Source organism: Protomyctophum bolini (assembly GCF_963924005.1).
Source record: "Protomyctophum bolini genome assembly, chromosome: 11".
NCBI lineage: Eukaryota > Metazoa > Chordata > Actinopteri > Myctophiformes > Myctophidae > Protomyctophum > Protomyctophum bolini.
Window position 1 is genome coordinate 5,807,715 of NC_137872.1, and position 20,115 is coordinate 5,827,829.

General features: G+C 43.6%; 1 protein-coding gene across 1 annotated transcript; it reads right to left on the minus strand.

Annotated features, from left to right (window-relative positions):
* Positions 1-363: 363 nt before the first annotated feature.
* On the minus strand, positions 364-18,776 carry nup85 (nucleoporin 85). Its single transcript, XM_080775834.1, has 19 exons — positions 18,606-18,776; positions 17,295-17,379; positions 15,451-15,607; positions 14,576-14,646; positions 13,992-14,035; positions 13,240-13,309; positions 12,461-12,582; positions 11,814-11,948; positions 10,402-10,524; positions 9,485-9,616; positions 8,805-8,911; positions 7,622-7,705; positions 7,205-7,270; positions 6,046-6,197; positions 5,244-5,361; positions 4,587-4,687; positions 2,204-2,355; positions 1,276-1,374; positions 364-639 (listed from the first exon to the last, which is right to left on the minus strand). Exons 1-19 carry the CDS (start codon positions 18,636-18,638, stop codon positions 550-552), a joined length of 1,941 nt encoding a protein of 646 aa, XP_080631960.1. The 5' UTR covers positions 18,639-18,776; the 3' UTR covers positions 364-549.
* Between the last annotated feature and the right edge of the window lie 1,339 nt (positions 18,777-20,115).

Here is a 20,115-nt window from a genome sequence, read left to right on the forward strand (position 1 = left end):
CGGCACTCGGTGCCGCACTATGAGCTTGTAGATCCAAAAGGGGTTCCATTTGAGCCACGGACCTCCATTTAAAGACATTTAGCCTCGCAGACCCAACACTTTCTTACAGTTGGATGAGACTTTTTTCAATGCTGAATTGATGTTGGTAGTAGGAGAGATAACAGGCAAAACGTTGACCAAAAGAAAAAAAAATCTGTAATTGTGTAGACTTCTTGTAAATTAAGCAATACAGATATTTAACAATAATGCAACTCTTGAGATGCTAAGATCTATAAGGGTCCACTACGTTTTAACTCTCCGTCATTCCGCTGGGGACCACCTGGAACCCACTCAAGGACCCCTGGTGGTCCCCGGACCACTGGTTGAGAACCACTGCTCTACGTTGTCAGATACATACCCTCAGAAGACTGAACTTTATGGGAAAAGATTGACTGTTTATTATCAAAGAGCACATTCTTTTTTTTTTTCTCTCTCGATGTGTTAAGTTTTATATACAAAGTACAAAAAAAAAGGAAACAATATGGTGGCTCGCTCCGGTGGCCATGAGGTTCAACAGCAGGCCTCCACCGTGCCCTCCTTGATGATAGCCATGGCCAGGTTCCTGGCCAACGCCAGCCTCAAGAGCTCCACGTCTTCCTCCTGAAACAACACACACACAACACCTTGTTATAACTGTTTTCAGTGGTCCGTGTTATTTCTTGCCAATGACCGATCCGCTCTATAACAGACTGGGTAATATTATCAAAGCCTCAGAGGAGCACCGGCTGTGCCCTGCCCGATAACACAGACATAATGTAATTTAGAGCTAAACTTTGCTCTCAGAAATGTTTTTGAAAACATTTGAGCGAGGAATAGACGATGCAGTACCCGATGACCACCTATGCAGACATTATCCCTTACTTATTATTGTACTAAAGCATTATTCAACCTGTTCCGTTCTGCATGTTTCTGCAACAGAAACAAACTTTTCAGTATTACCCGTCTTGATTCCAAGATCATCAGACCTCCCACACCCACCATGTCGTCAGACCTGAAGGTTCTAGTTGTTCAAAATGAGCAGATGTATAAGCTTGCAGCACGGCACAAAGTGACGCGCTGTAGCTTGTACAGTTGCTAATTTTGAGAACCATTGTTCTAAAGCACTGTTGTAAATCCTAACAGTTTTCTGGAAAAGCATAGCTGTTATATAGCAAAAAGCATGTTTTAATGCTTTTCATCAGCCTTCCACCACACAGAGAGAGAGAGACAGACACAGACACAGAGAGAGAGGTGTACCTGCATAGGTCCGTCTGGGCCCGGCGTGCTGGTCTGGGAGGACGTCAACTCCTCCAGACAGAACATCAGCTCGTGGGTCTGTTCTCCCGAGAAGATCACCTGAGAGAAAAGACCAAAGAAGAACCAACTGAGAAGGTGCCACAAAGAATCTATTGCAAAATCACTACTTTAACCCATTCTGACCTGAGATCAGATTCATACGACGTTTCCACTGGACACACACTGGTCTGATTAACCCATTCTGACCCGAGATCAGATTCTAAAAATGTCAGTCGTTCTTCGATTTTTCCAAAAATAGCAGACCTACAAGCTCTTAGCGCGCCACTCGGTGGCGCGCTATGAGCTTGTAGGTCTGCTATTTTTCAATAGCTAAAGCATAACATGATGGCTAACACCAAAACGGGTTCCCGGTCAGAATGGGTTAAGGATAATATTAGGATAATATTTGACTTGGTACAACAGGCCCGAGTTGCACCGTCCGTGGTGCCTCCTATTCCTCCCTGCTGACGGGCCCTTCCCCAGACCATAGTATTCCGTGTAGTGACGAATGTCTCGTTCTGGTCAGCAGTGTCCACTGGAAGATGACCCTGACCCTGACCTAGCTCTGGTCCATATAGCGTTAGGAGGAGTTCTCCATAACGCTATGGACCAGTGGTCACCTTGACCCTAACAGACTGACCTCTGCCTGCTCCATCAGGGGCATGGCGTCGGTCAGCAGGGTCCACGGGAAGCTGACCCTGACCTTGACCCTAACAGACTGACCTCTGCCTGCTCCATCAGGGGCATGGCGTCGGTCAGCAGGGTCCACGGGAAGCTGACCCTGACCTTGACCCTAACAGACTGACCTCTGCCTGCTCCATCAGGGGCATAGCGTCGGTCAGCAGGGTCGACCAGAAGCTGACCCTAACCTTGACCCTAACAGACTGACCTCTGCCTGCTCCATCAGGGGCATGGCGTCGGTCAACAGCGTCCACCAGAAGCTGCGTGGGGCGATCTTGGCGGTCATGAGGGACAGCAGGAGCTTAGCGGCCTCCGTGAAGCGCTTCTCCTCGTACAGCTTGTGGAACTCACGGTACTTCCCTGGGGGTGAGAGAGAGAGAGAGAAATATGTGATCATCGTTGAAACGGTGTGACATTTTAAATGGACGTTCTGCGTGCTCCATTACTAGTTTGACCCATTCAAATACATTTTAAAGCATCTCTGTCGGGTCGAAATCTCACGTTTGCTCGTTGTCAGGATTCAAATAAAAAAATAGCAAGCTACTTATTTTTTTAAGATATATTATTTGCCTTTTTCTACCTTTATTGATAGGTAAATCAATGACAGGAAATGGGGAGAGATGGGGGGGGATGGGGACGGGGGACGGAACACAAAGGCTGTCGGGATCGGGAGTCGAACCCGCAGGCACGCCGTCAGGCTGGCTCAAGTGATCAAGTAGGGCATTCATTTCTTAAAAAACACGATACGTTAGAATATGGAGATACGAGATAACTCTAAGACTAACTCTGTCCAACAGCAAATAAAATGTAGTACGACTTCACCAGGCCGTTCAAACAGGGTTATTTATGCCTATTTTAAAGTATACTAGGCTGTGTGCTGCTGTGTCACGGACCATAAATAGCCCATATACAGGCTCACAGTGTGTGTGTGTGTGTGTGTGTGTGTGTGTGTGTGTGTGTTTGCGTGTGCGTGCATGTGACGACCCAACAGCCACCATAAGGTCAAGTGTATAGTGATTTAACCCATTCAGGACAGGCACCCCTTTTGGTGTTATAAGCATTATGTTATACTTTAGCTATTGAAAAATAGCAGATCTACAATTTTTTTTGTAGCTCAACCGTCTGGACACCTAGAGGCTGCTGGGCCTATTTTTTTTTAATCTTGAAAATGTGGCACAAAAATATATTTAATAAAAAAAGCTTTATTTATACAGTATAGCACCTTTGCTATATGCTTAACCACTGCTTTCACAGAGAAAGTTTTTAACTAAAATCTTTGCCATCATATTTTCAGATGGGGGTCGGCGGCCAATTATATATAGTGTCTGGGGTCCTTGACATGGAATAGTTTGAGAACTACTGACAGAAACACAGGGTTTTAACCCTGTGAGAACTACTGACAGAAACACAGGGTTTTAACCCTGTGAGAAACACAGGGTTTAACCCTGTGAGAACCACTGACAGAAACAGGGTTTTAACCCTGTGAGAACCACTGACAGAAACACAGGGTTTTAACCCTGTGATAACCACTGACAGAAACAGGGTTTTAACCCTGTGAGAACCACTGACAGAAACACAGGGTTTTAACCCTGTGAGAACCACTGACAGAAACAGAGGGTTTTAACCCTGTGAGAACCACTGACAGAAACAGGGTTTTAACCCTGTGAGAACCACTGACAGAAACAGGGTTTTAACCCTGTGAGAACCACCGACATAGAAACACAGGGTTTTAACCCTGTGAGAACCACTGACAGAAACACAGGGTTTTAACCCTGTGATAACCACTGACAGAAACAGGGTTTTAACCCTGTGAGAACCACCGACATAGAAACACAGGGTTTTAACCCTGTGAGAACCACTGACAGAAACACAGGGTTTTAACCCTGTGAGAACCACCGACATAGAAACACAGGGTTTTAACCCTGTGAGAACCACCGACATAGAAACACAGGGTTTTAACCCTGTGAGAACCACTGACATAGAAACACAGGGTTTTAACCCTGTGAGAACCACCGACATAGAAACACAGGGTTTTAACCCTGTGAGAACCACCGACATAGAAACACAGGGTTTTAACCCTGTGAGAACCACTGACAGAAACAGGGTTTTAACCCTGTGAGAACCACCGACATAGAAACACAGGGTTTTAACCCTGTGAGAACCACTGACATAGAAACACAGGGTTTTAACCCTGTGAGAACCACTGACATAGAAACACAGGGTTTTAACCCTGTGAGAAGTGAGAACCACTGACATGTAGAAACAGGGTTTTAACCCTGTGAGAACCACTGACATATAGAAACACAGGGTTTTAACCCTGTGAGAAACACTGACAAATAGAAACAGGGTTTTAACCCTGTGAGAACCACTGACATATAAACACAGGGTTTTAAACCTGTGAGAACCACTGGTGTCAGTCCAAAATGGGTTAATGTCCCCTCAGCTGATGTGTTGATGAAATTAACCATGTGACAAACAGTCACAAGTTCACAATCCACCGTTAATGGCTGGCTGTGTGTGTGTGTGTGTGTGTGTGTGTGTGTTTTGTGTGTGCGTGTGTGTGTGTGTGTGGTGTGCGTTGTGTGTGTTACCCAGGAAAGTGAGTCTGTCGCTGAGTAGCATGGCTGGACCCAGGTTGTCAATCAGGTCCAGATCTGAAAAGGCCCCTCGTGCACAGTAGTCCTGTAAGAACCTGACACGCACGCACGCACACACACAACATACTGAATTACCATACTTAACTTGTGCCATTCTTTTGCCATTATTGAGGGGCGCTAGCCCCTCCTATATACAGGTTTAATGTTTGTCTTTAGTTCAATGTTTGTTTAATAAACGCATTGACAATAAAGGGAAAGTTTAATGTCATAATGTGTCTCTTTATTGTTAATGGCGTTTAATGTTTGTGTTGGCACCGTTTGTTTTACATCACCATTGCATCACCTAATCAACATGATAGACTTTAATATATTAGCGCCCCTCACTTGTGTGATTTTTATGAACACCAACTCTAAAGCCTGAGTTATACCTCAATGTTGCTCACCAGTGATCATACAGACCTCTCCGATATGAAAGATATGGAGGTGAATAGAACAACATTTACAGTGTATAGACCTCTCTGATATGAAGGCGAATAGACCAACATTCATTCATACATACCTCTCTGATATGAGATGAATAGAACATTAGATACAATAGAACACACCTCTCTGATATGAGATGAATAGAACATTAGATACAATAGAACACACCTCTCTGATATGAGCGTGGCGAAGGCAGCGTCCTTGGCTCTGATGGCCCAGGACAGAGCTGAGCCCAGACGGCTGTTCCTCAGAGCTCGTCTGGCCATGATCTTACAGATGCTCCTCACTGGAGGAACATGACAAAACATACATGATGTTACAGAATGCTTCTCACTGGAGGAACCACAACATACATGATGTTACAGAATGCTTCTCACTGGAGGAACCACAACATACATGATGTTACAGATGCTCCTCACTGGAGGAACATGACAAAACATACATGATGTTACAGATGCTCCTCACAGACAGACAGAACCCACCCTGCTCAGACATGTGTCTCTGTTCACAGACAGACAGACAGACAGACAGAACCCACCCTGCTCAGACATGTGTCTCTGTTCACAGACAGACAGACAGACAGACAGACAGACAGAACCCACGCTGCTCAGACATGTGTCTCTGTTCACAGACAGACAGACAGACAGACAGAACCCACCCTGCTCAGACATGTGTCTCTGTTCACAGACAGACAGACAGACAGACAGAACCCACCCTGCTCAGACATGTGTCTCTGTTCACAGACAGACAGACAGAACCCACCCTGCTCAGACATGTGTCTCTGTTCACAGACAGACAGACAGACAGAACCCACTCTGCTCAGACATGTGTCTCTGTTCACAGACAGACAGACAGACAGACAGAACCCACCCTGCTCAGACATGTGTCTCTGTTCACAGACAGACAGAACCCACCCTGCTCAGACATGTGTCTCTGTTCACAGACAGACAGACAGACAGACAGAACCCACCCTGCTCAGACATGTGTCTCTGTTCACAGATCCTCAGCACCTTCAGAGCTTTCCTCTCCGTGTCCAGAGGAACGCGCTCGATCTGCAGCTCCAGGTAGACGCGGCCGAACTCCGGACAGTGGTCGTAGTAGTCCACGGCCAGCTGCCACAGACTGCACGTATACAGAGAGAGAGAGAGAGAGACACACACACACACACACACACACACACACACACACACACACACAGAGACAGAGACGCACGCACACACACAGACGCGCACACACACAGTTAACCACACGTACCCCTTCCCTAGCATCCCAGCAGAATTAAACTTCATGGAGCGAGCGTTCCGACAGTGATATCGTGCTGAAAAGCAGATATGGAACGTCGGCCATTGCGTTTCGACGTAGCCTGAACCAATCAAATAAACCAATAAATAGTAGCGTGTACAGTAGATCAACCAATCAAAGTGTTTGGGGCCTCGAAAACTCGCTCAAATAGAGAGCGAATGACGTCGCTGCACAGAGCGTTTAGTTGTCGCTCGAGTGGGACGTCAGGACAGTCTCACTGAAAAACATGAATTCTGATGAGATTTCATCGTTGACTCTGGCCGAGGGAACAGAGGCTGTAGCCATTCAACTCTAGACCAAATCATAAAACTGCAAAACGACTTGATCCCAGTCTAGTATTTACTATCAACTGTACAAACTGTGAATGATAATGAACACGTATTAGTGCCTTTAGTAAACGGTAAGCATAACTGAAATTGTTATTTTAACGGCTACCCAGCCGGTCCACTAATAATAACTGAAAAATAACCCGTTTAGACCTGAGCACGATTCTACAAATGTATTCTAAACCCTGACAGTTTTCTGAAAAACCCATGTTTCTGTCAGTCGTTCTCAAACCTTTTCAAGGAACCCATAATTATTATGTAATTGGCCACCGACCCCCATCTGAAAATATGTAGTTCCCCCCGCCCCCCCCAGCAGCAAAGATTTGAGTTAAAAACATTCGCTCTGAAGGAATATATATTCAAAGTGTGTGCCACATCCACATCTACAAGCTCTATGAGCTTGTAGATCTAAAGTATGACATAATGCTTAAAACACCAAAAGGGGTTCCCGTCCTGAATGGGATAAATAATGAATAACATAATAAATGTGATAAGCCTGACCTGTGATGGGTGAAGAGACCAGAGGCATACTCCAGGAGGAGGAACTCTCTCAGGTTGGATCCAAAGCTGAACACAAAACAACAGAATCCACTTCATACCACGAGATATCAGATCAATACACATGGTCTGATGTCAACACACATGGTCTGATGTCAAAGGTCTTACTGTAGATTGTGAAGTATTATTATGGGTAAACATGGTTTAGATAGATTAGAACAGAGGTCTTACTGTAGATTGTGGAGTATTATTATGGGTAAACATGGTTTAGATAGATTAGAACAGAGGTCTTACTGTAGATTGTGAAGTATTATTATGGGTAAACATGGTTTAGATAGATTAGAACAGAGGTCTTACTGTAGATTGTGAAGTATTATTATGGGTAAACATGGTTTAGATAGATTAGAACAGAGGTCTTACTGTAGATTGTGGGATTGGAGCAGATTGCAGTGATCCAGTAGATCTGTCAGGTGAGCCACGAACCACCAGTTGTTCAGAGCGATACTGGAAACCACAGACAACACAAATGTTGTTGTTAAGACAAACTGATTAAAACTGGAAACCACAGACAACACAAATGTTGTTGTTGTTAAGACAAACTGATTAAAACTGGAAACCACAGACAACACAAATGTTGTTGTTAAGACAAACTGATTAAAACTGGAAACCACAGACAACATAAATGTTGTTGTTAAGACAAACTGATTAAAACTGGAAACCACAGACAACACAAATGTTGTTGAGTCTCCCTCCCAATAACGAGTTACACAAGAGTTATGTTTTCATTGTTTAATTTGCGTTTCTTTTTTAATAAGTTGTAAGTCATACGGGGTTTCCATCTGACAGAGTGGGATAGGTGACGCGTTATGATGATTACAATTACATCACAAAAACATCCGTCGCACCGGCATGCAAAGGGTTCTGGGAAATGGAGGCCCAACGCATTCCAACGGCGGCGGTGCGGCCGCGCAGCGAGCACGTCCCTCCTCCGCTCTGCCGCTGTGATCGCCACTTTGGAACGTTTTTCAACACGACCACAAGATTACACCGTTTTAAAGTGGATTCTCACGTCAAGCAACGATCAAGTCGGCGCGGCTGGCTCTTCAAAGGTTAACCCATTCTGACCTGAGATCAGATTCATACGAGGTTTCCACGGGACACACACTGGTCTGATTAACCCATTCTGACCTGAGATCAGATTCTAAAAATGTCAGTCGTTCTTCGAATTTTTCAAAAATAGCAGACCTACAAGCTCGTATCGCGCCACTCGGTGGCGCGATATGAGCTTGTAGATCTGCTATTTTTCAATAGCTAAAGCATAACATGATGCCAACACCAAAATGGGTGCCCGGTCAGAATGGGTTAAACTAGGCAGGGAGATCTGGAACACCATGGTTTAATCACGGCATTAAAACTGTTGTTAAAAGTGAAGATTACTAAAAGTAAAACTGTAATTGGTGTTGTGAAGACACACTTATTATTAAAACTGGAAAACACAGGCTGAAAATGGCTAAAGTGACGGTGTGTGTGCATGCGTGCACGTGGGTGCGCAAGTGCGTGTGTGTGTGCATGCATGCGTGTGCACACACATGCGTCACCTCACCTGCAGTCTTTGATGACCTGGTGGATGTCAAACTCAAACGCTGCCAACAGGATGCTGTCCAGAGGCTCTGGAACGCTCCTCGAGTCCAGGAACATGGTCATGCATGACTGAAACCACCCCCACACACACACACACACACACACACACACAACATGAATGCACCATTACCCACCCACCTGTCTACCGGCTGCCTGAGCCCATGTGAATGCACCATTACCCAACTTCAAAAGCGTTCAGAAAGAGCACCTACAGTGCAAACTGTAAATTGTAACTGGCTGCCGTTTGAAGTAAAGAGTAGCTTATCACCAGAAATACCCCCCACCTGTTTACTGTACATATCTTTCTTTCATATTGCTACTTGTATATTATGATGATGTTTTTGCATATTACTGTATATTATCGTTTGTCTTTAAATGTCTCGATGAATTGAATACACAGGACCTCAATGGAAACTAACTCCGAGAGCTTATCTGGGTTAACTGTTTAGCATTCTTTTGTATAAATCTGTGCCACTGTGCCTCTCTTTGCAGACCGTTAATAAAGTATTCAATCAATCTATCAAAACGTGCCTAAAACCACTCCAAATTCAAGGAGGAGGAAGGCAAAAAAACAATGCTGTTCGTTGGGTTTGACCATAGGGTGGCAGTACTGCATGGTGACAGTAGGGGGTGGTGTCGTACCTGTGCGTAGTAGTGCAGTTCATTGGGTTTGACTGTAGGGTGGCAGTACAGCAGTCTGGTGATCAGAAAGTGGTACCAGGTGCTCAGCAGGTCCTTGTGCTCCAACATGGCGTCTTCGTCGCCTACCAGGATCTACACACACAGAGAGAGACACAGAAGGTCATACTGTTTAACCCAGTTTTCTGAAATACCCATGTTTCTAGATCAGTGGTGCTCAATATTTCATGTCAAGGACGAAGGACCCCAGACATTATATCATGAAATTGGTCGCCGACCCCCATCTGAAAATATGTTGTTCCAGGGACCCCCCCAGACGCAAAGATTGTAGTTAAAGTAGTTCGCTCTAACACAGATTCCACATTTATGATTTTTCTAAAATAGCCAAAGTGTAACATAATGCTTAACCCATTCTGACCGGGCACCCATTTTGGTGTTGGCATCATGTTATGCTTTAGCTATTGAAAAATAGCAGATCTACAAGCTCATATCGCGCCACCGAGTGGCGCGATACGAGCTTGTAGGCCTGCTATTTTTGAAGAATTCGAAGAACGACTGACATTTTTAGAATCTGATCTCAGGTCAGAATGGGTTCATCAGACCAGTGTGTGTCCCGTGGAAACCTCGTATGAATCTGATCTCAGGTCAGAATGGGTTAAGCCAGGGATTCTCAAAGTGTGCCGTGACACAAGTCAAGGAGAGCCACAGAATACTTTGATAACATTTGGAATTTACCAACATCACTCAGTGTGACCACTTCCATGCTTAGTAAAAACAGAACTGAGTTGCACTGTCCTTTTACCATCTACACAAACTGTCTCCACCAAAAATAGCAGATCCACAAGCTCAACGCGACCTTACAGATGACCTCTAGGTTGTATTAGTGACCTTACATATGACCTCTGGGTTGTATCACTGACCTTACAGATGACCTCCAGGTGAGGGTTGCTGCTGAAGGAGTTGTCCTGCAGACAGCGGTCCACCTCCATATGCCACTGTCTCCACTTCACGTCAAAGTCCGTCAGCGTCTGGCTGCCAGCGGGCTGGAGGGACACGACAATCACACACAGTAGTCTTTAAATGATGCTCTGTTTTTACACATTTATTTTCCCAATTCTGGACTAATCGTTTAATTCAGTGGGTTTCAACCAGGGGGGCAGTCAGACGGATATTTTGTGAAGCCACTAAGGAAATGAAAGTTCATATAATGGCCTGTTGAGGCGCTCTCATTGGGCTCAAAAAAACCCATAGCCCCATAGAAGTCCATGTATTTGGGCCCAACTTCACCTAGACTGTATTACCTTAATAAACATGGTCATGAATACTTTTTGCTTCCAGTCACTAGTTTAAAGTCTCATTTCTAATGTCATAATATTCTTTTTGGAAAATTATGGTCCCATTTATTAGAAAAATGACCATAAAGTCGCGCATGTTCTGAGGGGCGTGGCTACCGTTACAGTCTATGAACGGGATCCCCCACCCACTCGAGTCAAAATAAAAACCAACGAAGAAGAAGGGGGAAGTCCCGCCTCGTTGTCTGGGCCAGCCAATGGGCCAGCTGGCCTGAACTGGGCCAAAACGGATCTAGAAAGATGGCGACTTCCATTGCAAGGACTGACAGGCTTCATTTTACGTTCACGTTAGACCCGCGGGACGCTTTGTCCATATTTTTTACAGTCTATGGTTTCAACCCTGTTCACATGAAGGTCCGTGGTCTATTCTGCATTCGGGCCACGGACCACCATTTGATGAGATTTCGCTTCTCAGACCCAAAACGTTTTGTTTTCATTGGATAATTCCATGCTGTATTGATGTTGGTACATCATGGTAGGAGAGACAACAGGCAAACGTAATTAAATTTTTGAGAATTTTGAACGGTAGAAATATCATCAAACGTTACACTGCTCTCTCTGCACACTACTTACAGTATGTGACTATTGACCTAGCCTTGGGAGTACAGCAGGCGTTTTGTTTTCAAAGGGGAGGAGGGAAAAAAAACAGTTTACTCTAATAATTCTCATCACACTTATAAGACAAGAGTGTGTGCTAAATGCCTGCACTGTACATCGCTACACGATAAATGACAGTGTGTTGCGTACGCGTCGTACGTTGTACGTGGACATCGTGCTCAGCAGGTTAATCTCTGTGTGTGTGTGTGTGTGTGTACGGTTGTAATGCACGTAACTCGAGAACCGTTTGCCCCACCGACTTCAAATTCGACACACGCGTTCCACACCCCCGCAGGGAGTGCAGTGCCCGGCGTCGAGTCGGTCGGACCCACGGTTCTGCAGAACCACCACAAAAGGCTCTGGGTCAGGCTCTGCGTACGTACGTTGTACGTGGGCATCTTGCTGAGCAGGCTGTCCATCAGTTTGAACATCTTCCTGGAGGCTGGCTGCAGGCTGGCCTGTTTCACCAGCATCTGACGAGTCTCCTCCAGCTTCCCCTGAAGCACGTAGCTCAGCACCTGAAACAGTGGAGGACAGACAGGTCAGTCTTTGAAACACAGGAGCCATGGAGGACAGACAGGTCAATATCGTAGCTCAGCTGCAACTAACACATTGCATGTTCGTGTGTGTGGGAGTGTGCATACATGAGTGCGGTGGGTAGGTTTGAGTGTGTGCGCCGTAGGTAAGTTATTGTGTCCATGTGCATTTGTGTGCGGTAGGTTTTTGGTATACACGTCTTTAGGTCTCTGTTAATGATATCACACGAGATCGCTGTATTCAACTCCCAGTAGCTGTGGGGTGCGTTTGTTTTACAACCTACCACGTCCCAGTAGCTGTGGGGTGCGTTTGTTTTACAACCTACCACGTCCCAGTAGCTGTGGTGTGCGTTTGTTTTACAACCTACCACGTCCCAGTAGCTGTGGGGTGCGTTTGTTTTACAACCTACCACGTCCCAGTAGCTGTGGTGTGCGTTTGTTTTACAACCTACCACGTCCCAGTAGCTGTGGGGTGCGTTTGTTTTACAACCTACCACGTCCCAGTAGCTGTGGTGTTCGGCAGGGCACTCGCTCTGCAGAACCTCGCTGGCTTTCTCCTCCACGTCAGCCTTGTGCAACCTCACCCAGTCCAGCAGGTGGAGCAAGAGGGAGCCCGCTGATGGTGCACACACACACCCCCCAAAATATTCAAAATATTAGAACAAACAAGATATACAAGCGGACATGCCACGACGATACGCTGCTAACTTCAGATCAGTTCTCTCTTCAAGCAAATGGTTAAAAATAAAAACCTCTACTAAAAAACAAGGTGTACATACACGGTCACGGGCGTGTGCACAAACGGAGCATGCACGTATTAACAACTTCACGGGGCTGCGCCCAGCCGCCCACGGAAATAAATAAGTTTGCGTTGCGTCGCCCCTCAACTTTCCAAACTTTCCAACATTTCCAAAAAAAAACACACACTCTCTCATTGAAAATGAACTACTAGGCGCGCCAGTCCCTTGGGATACCATTTACATTATGAAGAGAGGATATATAGAAAAAAAAGTGATGGAAATAAGCAAATTAGCACAACACCCCAATGCCCCATTCAATTCATTGAGGGGTTATGGTAGGGGAAATAGCCAATAATGCGCTTTTGCACAAAATAACACCTGGACCTCTTTGGTGGGGACATAACAACTACAAATAAAGGTAAGAAAGCCTTCTAGTATGGAATTCTACTTTAAGACTGTTGGTCAAACGAACACACGTGTGAAACAAACAGAGGTCCTGAATGAGATCTACACAGAAACCTGGACGGATTTACCTGGAGCAGCGTCGATGAACAGCACTTCACACAGATTCCAGATCAGCTCTATGGCCATCAGAATGGACACCTGACATGAGACAAACCACTGTTTCAACACAATGATAACAGATGCCAGATCAGCTCTATGGCCATCAGAATGGACACCTGACATGAGACAAACCACTGTTTCAACACAATAATAACAGATGCCAGATCAGCTCTATGGCCATCAGAATGGACACCTGACATGAGACAAAACACAGTAACACAATAATAACAGATCCTAGATCAGCTCTATGGCCATCAGAATGGACACCTGACATGAGACAAAACACAGTAACACAATGATAACAGATCCTAGATCAGCTCTATAATAACCTTAACCCATTTAGGCCTGACCGACATTTAAAACAATTCTTCTAAATCCTCCAGTTTTCTGAAATAAAGATTTCACGATTTTTCAAAAATAGCAGACCTACAAGCTCATAGCGCACCACCGAGTGGCGCGCTATGAGCTTGTAGATCTGCTATTTTTCAATAGCTAAAGCATAACATAAAGTTTAAAACACCAAAAGGGGTTCCCACTTCCCGCCCAGAATGGGCTAAAACATACTCTGTATATACAATGTACAGTATTTGATTAAATACATATGACAAACGCACCCTCCTATAATAGAGGTATATTGCCTTATAGAAACTGAATATAAGGGTGAATGTCTGAATATGGTATTCTGCGTGCATGCACTGTAAATACTGTACAACATCCATACCTGGTTCCCATACTTGTTGGCCAGTTCTGCGTCTTGTGTTGAAACTACAGTACAAGAGACCAAATACATATTTCACCTCATCCAGAAAACACATGAAAGACCAGAAGAATATGTCACCATAACAACAGTACATGCATGAAGACTTAACCCATTTAGACCTGGGAACGATTCTACAAATGTCTTCTAAATCCCGACAGTTTCCTGAAAAACCTGTGTTTCTATGTCAGTCGTTCTCAAACATTTTCATGTCAAGAACCCTAAAAAAGAAAGTATGTATTTGGCAATGGACCCCCATCTGAAAATATGTTGTTCCAGGGACCTCCCAGAAGCAAATATTTGAATTAAAAATGTCCGCTGTGAAAGAATATACTGTATGTTCAAAAAGGTGCACGTTTTCACGACTTTTCAAAAATAGCAGATCTACAAGCTCGTAGTGTGGCACACGGTGCCGTGCTATGAGCTTGTAGATCTGCTATTTTCCAACAGCTAAAGTATAACATAATGCTTGAAACGCCAAAAGGGGTTCCCACCCAGAATGAATCGGTTAAATATGTCACTATAATAAGGTAGATGAAAGTGTGTACCTGCAATATGCTGTAGCTCCTCCATGCAGGCTCGTATGACAGACCTGTAGTTCTTACTGATACTGACGAATCTGACCAGACGAGAGAAGATGTGACATATTTTAGTTAAGTCTGCTTCAGACAATATTCTTTTCCAGATTTATGTCACACCAAAAGCAGAGAATCATGACAATTTTTTTAAACGATTTTTTTGACGCCCCTCAGAACAAATCCAACACTTATCAGCCATTGACGGCCCCAGAGAACAGTTTCCAGTGATTACGTTAAAGAACAAGAACTGATGATAGATGATAGTTATTTTCTGATCGGCTGTCCCACGACACAGCGTTTTTCTTCTTTTTCAATTTTTTGACTATTTATTTCACGCCTCGGGTCCGGGTGGGCTTTCAAAATAAGGGCCTTCACTGAGAAACACTGGTAGTGTCGGAAGAAGAATAAAGTATTTAATACTGGGCAGTGAATGTGTTTCGAAGTGATTAAATGGATAGATTTCAGACCATGTTGCAGTCCCAGTCATGACCATGTAGATAGATAGATAGATAGATCTTTATTTGTCATTGCAACATGTACAACGAAATTAACCCATTCTGGCCGGGAACCCATTTTGGTGTTTGGCATCATGTTATGCTTTAGCTATTGAAAAATAGCAGATCTACAAGCTCATAGCGCGCCACCGAGTGGCGCGCTATGAGCTTGTAGGTCTGCTATTTTTGAAAAAAATCGAAGAACGACTGACATTTTTAGAATCTGATCTCAGGTCAGAATGGGTTAATCAGACCAGTGTGTGTCCAGTGGAAACCTCGTATGAATCTGATCTCAGGTCAGAATGGGTTAAAAGTGCCAACCAGTGCCAAGTGGGGGTGATCTAATCTTACTGGGGCTTCTTGTTCTTGCTGGGCAGGTCCTCCCGGATGGTCTGCAGCCCCACGAAGATCAGGTGGGACTCGTTGAAGAGTTTGCGAAGAACGGGCGAGTAAATGTCCTCGTCTTTCCTCACCTCGTGAATGGACAGACCGACCGGTCCCGTCGCACCTGGGAGGGACAGGAAGGGGACGATTCAGGAAACACGTTCTGCATTGCATAGAGCCGAGTACAGAGTACGGCATGCATGCCATACACTGCCGTGGAACACTCGTGGAACAAACTAAAAGCGCCGGGACAGCGCTCCACACGTCCCAATCTCTTCTCCCTCCTGGCCCAAAAACTATGGAATGCACTTCCCATTGCAGTCAGAAGTGCAGACTCACTCCCAATGTTCCGTCGTAGTCTGAAAACCCACCTCTTCAGACTCCATCTTAGCCCGTGGCACTTGCCCTAGCCCAACGACCTTACAGGCGTATGCAAAGGCTCAAATTATGTAATTTGCTCCTCTTTAGTAAGGCATTTGCCCAGTCGGACTTTTAAGCTGCCCTGTGTGCTGTTTTAACTGTTTTATTCTTATTTTTTATTTTATTTTTTATATTTTTCTGCCTGTAGCACTTTGAGATTTGTTTCAAATGTAAAGTGCGTTATAAATAAAATGTATTATTATTATTATTATTATTAATTTAGATAGCATTTTATGTAGACATCTATAGTGTATACGCATAGTTTCATAAATATTCTACTGTTAGACAGATGTTAGGTTCTTAGCTTACGTATGATTCTTAATGACTGTATTTTATGTATTTCATGTATTACCATGTGTTGTTCTTTCTTACTGTAAATCGCTCTGGATTAAGAGCGTCTGCAAAATGCTTTAATGCTTAAATTGTAAATTGGAAGGGCAAAAAATGCATTTTTTCAGTGTTCAACAGCTGATTGTGTACTATAGAACACATCATGCAACGTATGGAATATCAGCCGTTCTAGGGTAGACAACACTCATCTGATGTACTGTGAATGAGTGGATGTGCACCTCATCTGATGTACTGTGAATGAGTGGATGTGCACCTCATCTGATGTACTGTGAATGACTGGATGTGCACCTCATCTGATGTACTGTGAATGAGTGGATGTGCACCTCATCTGATGTACTGTGAATGAGTGGATGTGCACCCTCATCTGATGTACTGTGAATGAGTGGATGTGCACCTCATCTGATGTACTGTGAATGAGTGGATGTGCACCTCATCTGATGTACTGTGAATGAGTGGATGTGCACCTCATCTGATGTACTGTGAATGAGTGTATGTGCACCTCATCTGATGTACTGTGAATGAGTGGATGTGCACCTCATCTGATGTACTGTGAATGAGTGGATGTGCACCTCATCTGATGTACTGTGAATGAGTGGATGTGCACCTCATCTCTCTCATGTACTGTGAATGACTGGATGTGCACCTCATCTGATGTACTGTGAATGAGTGGATGTTCACCTCATCTGATGTACTGTGAATGAGTGGATGTGCACCTCATCTGATGTACTGTGAATGACTGGATGTGCACCTCATCTGATGTACTGTGAATGAGTGGATGTGCACCTCATCTGATGTACTGTGAATGAGTGGATGTGCACCTCATCTGATGTACTGTGAATGAGTGGATGTGCACCTCATCTGATGTACTGTGAATGACTGGATGTGCACCCTCATCTGATGTACTGTGAATGAGTGGATGTGCACCTCATCTGATGTACTGTGAATGAGTGGATGTGCACCTCACCTGATGTACTGTGAATGAGTGGATGTGCACCCTCATCTGATGTACTGTGAATGACTGGATGTGCACCGGGCCTCACCTGATGCTTTGAACAGGGTGTCGTAGGCCAGGATGTCTCCAGGTCCCCAGACGAAGCCCAAGTGCTGCCTGGCGTCAGGAATGAGCTGGGAGAGAAATATTAACACAACTCACAATTATTATATAATCGTGATTTATTTGAGATAGCGGCTAGATTCCCAGACAATAGCCGATCTACAAGCTCACACTTGTTCAGCTTGTAGATCGGCTATGTTCGCCAAAAGAGGTTTTGTGCAGAGAGGGGAAAAAAGCAAGGTGATGGGCGGTTTTTGCCAAGTGTTGCAGTTTGGAAGCGCTCCTTTTTACTAACGCATCGTGCTGCTGCTTCCTATATTGCCGTTATCTGCAGATTGGAAACGGGTGTTACGCAGGGCCGTTCGTTCAGTGACTTCTGACGAGTGCTTCCAAACTCCAACACAAAAATGTATCACGGCACATCATTTCTAGACAGAAAGTAGCTCATAACGTGTCTACGGTGGATTTTCATTAAACAAACGCTTTTCAGATTGAAAGTGGATAAGTCAAGCTTGCCTTACGGCTGCAATATTGGCGAGTTTAACATTGCTTAATACAAGCTCAATGGTCTGTCAATGGAAGGGTTTTGCAAGTTTGCAACTCTAGATTCATCCCATTATTAAAAATAATCTCGTGTTGCAAAATGTGGCCCTATATACATTTATGCCATTAGAAAAAAGTCAATCTTAGTCGCTATGCGACACATTGTGAGCTTGTAGATCTGCTATTTTCCAATGCATTTGACTTGAAACTTGACACCCTGCAAAATTAGTCATTTTACTTTTGGTACTTAGGTACTATTAACTATTGATGCTAATAGCTGTGTACTTTTTACTCAAGCACATTTTCAATGACAGACTTCTAGTTGTAACAGAGTACTTCTAATTGCAGTAGCCAAAATTTTAGCCAATTTTTAAGCCAATATTGAAGTATTGATACTTTAATGAATGTGAGTATTCTTTCCACCACTGGTGAAACACTACTGAACCTCAAAGTTTTAATTGCAACATAACTGCACTGAATAAAGATCATTTATTATATTAATTTATAGTGAGTTCAGTTAGACGTTAAGTTACTCAGACTAGTACTCTTTGCAACAAAACTGTGCCGACTGAAGATTATTATTATATTAAATTTATAGTGAGTTAGTAGTTATTTACTCACAGTAGTCTTAGCAACACATGTATACTTGAAGATCATTTATCATCATCATCATTATCATTATCATTGTCTGTGCAACAAAACTGTACTGACTGAAGATTATTATTGTAATATAACATTCTAGTGAGTTACTCACAGTAGTCGGCGGTTCCACGTCCACCTCCTCCATGACTGAACGCGTTAGATGCTGTGTTTTAATCCAGACACAAAACAACGAACATTAAATGTACGTTTTAATTCAGATAAACCACAACAAACATGTCAAAAACACAACAACTGGAACTAGTGAGCGGCACGCGCGCCTCAACCATTCAGTTGATGAATGATGATGGACCCCTCTACTCCGGACCCCCCGGCGCATGTGATATGACGTCATGGGGTCAGTCAATGAGCCTGAATAGAAGTGAACTGATTTCTTTTTTTAAACTTTTACTTCATTTTTGTTGGAAACGTTATGATTTACATATTAGTACACTCCTTTAAATATGTCGCCATGATGCGTCTGTGTCACACCCCTGTCTCAGGCGAGGGTCGTGAACACAAGGATGGCAAGGCAACACAGTTGGGCAGAGTTTAACAGTTGTTTTCTTTTCCCCAAGTGCAGATTATGTGACAAAAAAACAAATACAGAGGAGACCGAAAATCTGTAATAGAATAATATATTCAAAACCAAGTATTTCATTTTATATAGATAATGTAAAAACCAGGGGGTCCCCAATGCAAAAACAGTTTATTTTCAATGTCATAAAAATATTTTCAAAAAAAGCAGACCTACAAGTTCACAACACGTTGTGATTCGGATCAAGACGACGTAGAGAGAAGCTTGTGCATCTATTTTTTGGAGAAAAAAGAAAATCCAATATTCTCTTACGGGGACCCATTCATTAATTAATTATCAAAGTTATCAATTTGTGAGAACATTATAATGGAGGTCAATGGCAGATGTTGGCACCTTAAAAAAAAGGTGGATAGCCTATACATGCTGGAACTTAATGTAGTTTTTGAAATATTTAATTTAAGCACCCAATGCATTAATTGTCAAATTTGTCAACAATGGCAATAGTACAAACATGCTACTAGTCCTATACTTAGAAACCCCATTCAAACTTTAAAATGAAACAAATAGAACCAAATGGACCCAAAAGAGGGTGCATTTGGTAAGTTACTCTTTTTTATTTTATTCCGTTTGCTCTTTCTTGCATTCTTTATTCTATCTATTTGTTTTCTGTGTTTGCTGTCGTATACGCTGCTGCATTGTCTGAAGGAAGCCAAACAAAAATATGTTTTATTCGTATGTACCTGTAGCCTCAGTGTAGGCCTACACAACATGCAACAATAAAGTACAACCTTGAACCTTGTGTTCCATTTGTACACCCTCAGTTACAGACCTGTAACGGTCATTCATGGCCAGCTCTTTGGGTGTTTATACACTCATTTTGTATACATGTCCGTGGCAACAATTAAAATTGGACAGAAATGACCACCACAAGTCAGCATGGTAGCTACCGATAATGAAATGAAGTCTTCAGAGGAGCTCAAAACATAGAGAGACATCCATTGAGAGAAATATTTATTTGTTTGTCATGCAGCAAATACAATATCACGTCAAACCATAGTATATAATATATACAGTAGTAGGCCTACAG

Bases quoted from the DNA above. Each gene is read 5' to 3' on its own strand.
- nup85 (XM_080775834.1), bottom strand. From the start codon at position 18,638: ATGGAGGAGGTGGACGTGGAACCGCCGACTACT. The intron at 8,912-9,484 runs GTACGACACCAC...GGGTGGTTTCAG, and splicing joins AACTGCACTACTACGCACAG to TCATGCATGACCATGTTCCT. The intron at 640-1,275 runs GTACACCTCTCT...GTGTTGTTTCAG, and splicing joins GCCCAGACGGACCTATGCAG to GAGGAAGACGTGGAGCTCTT.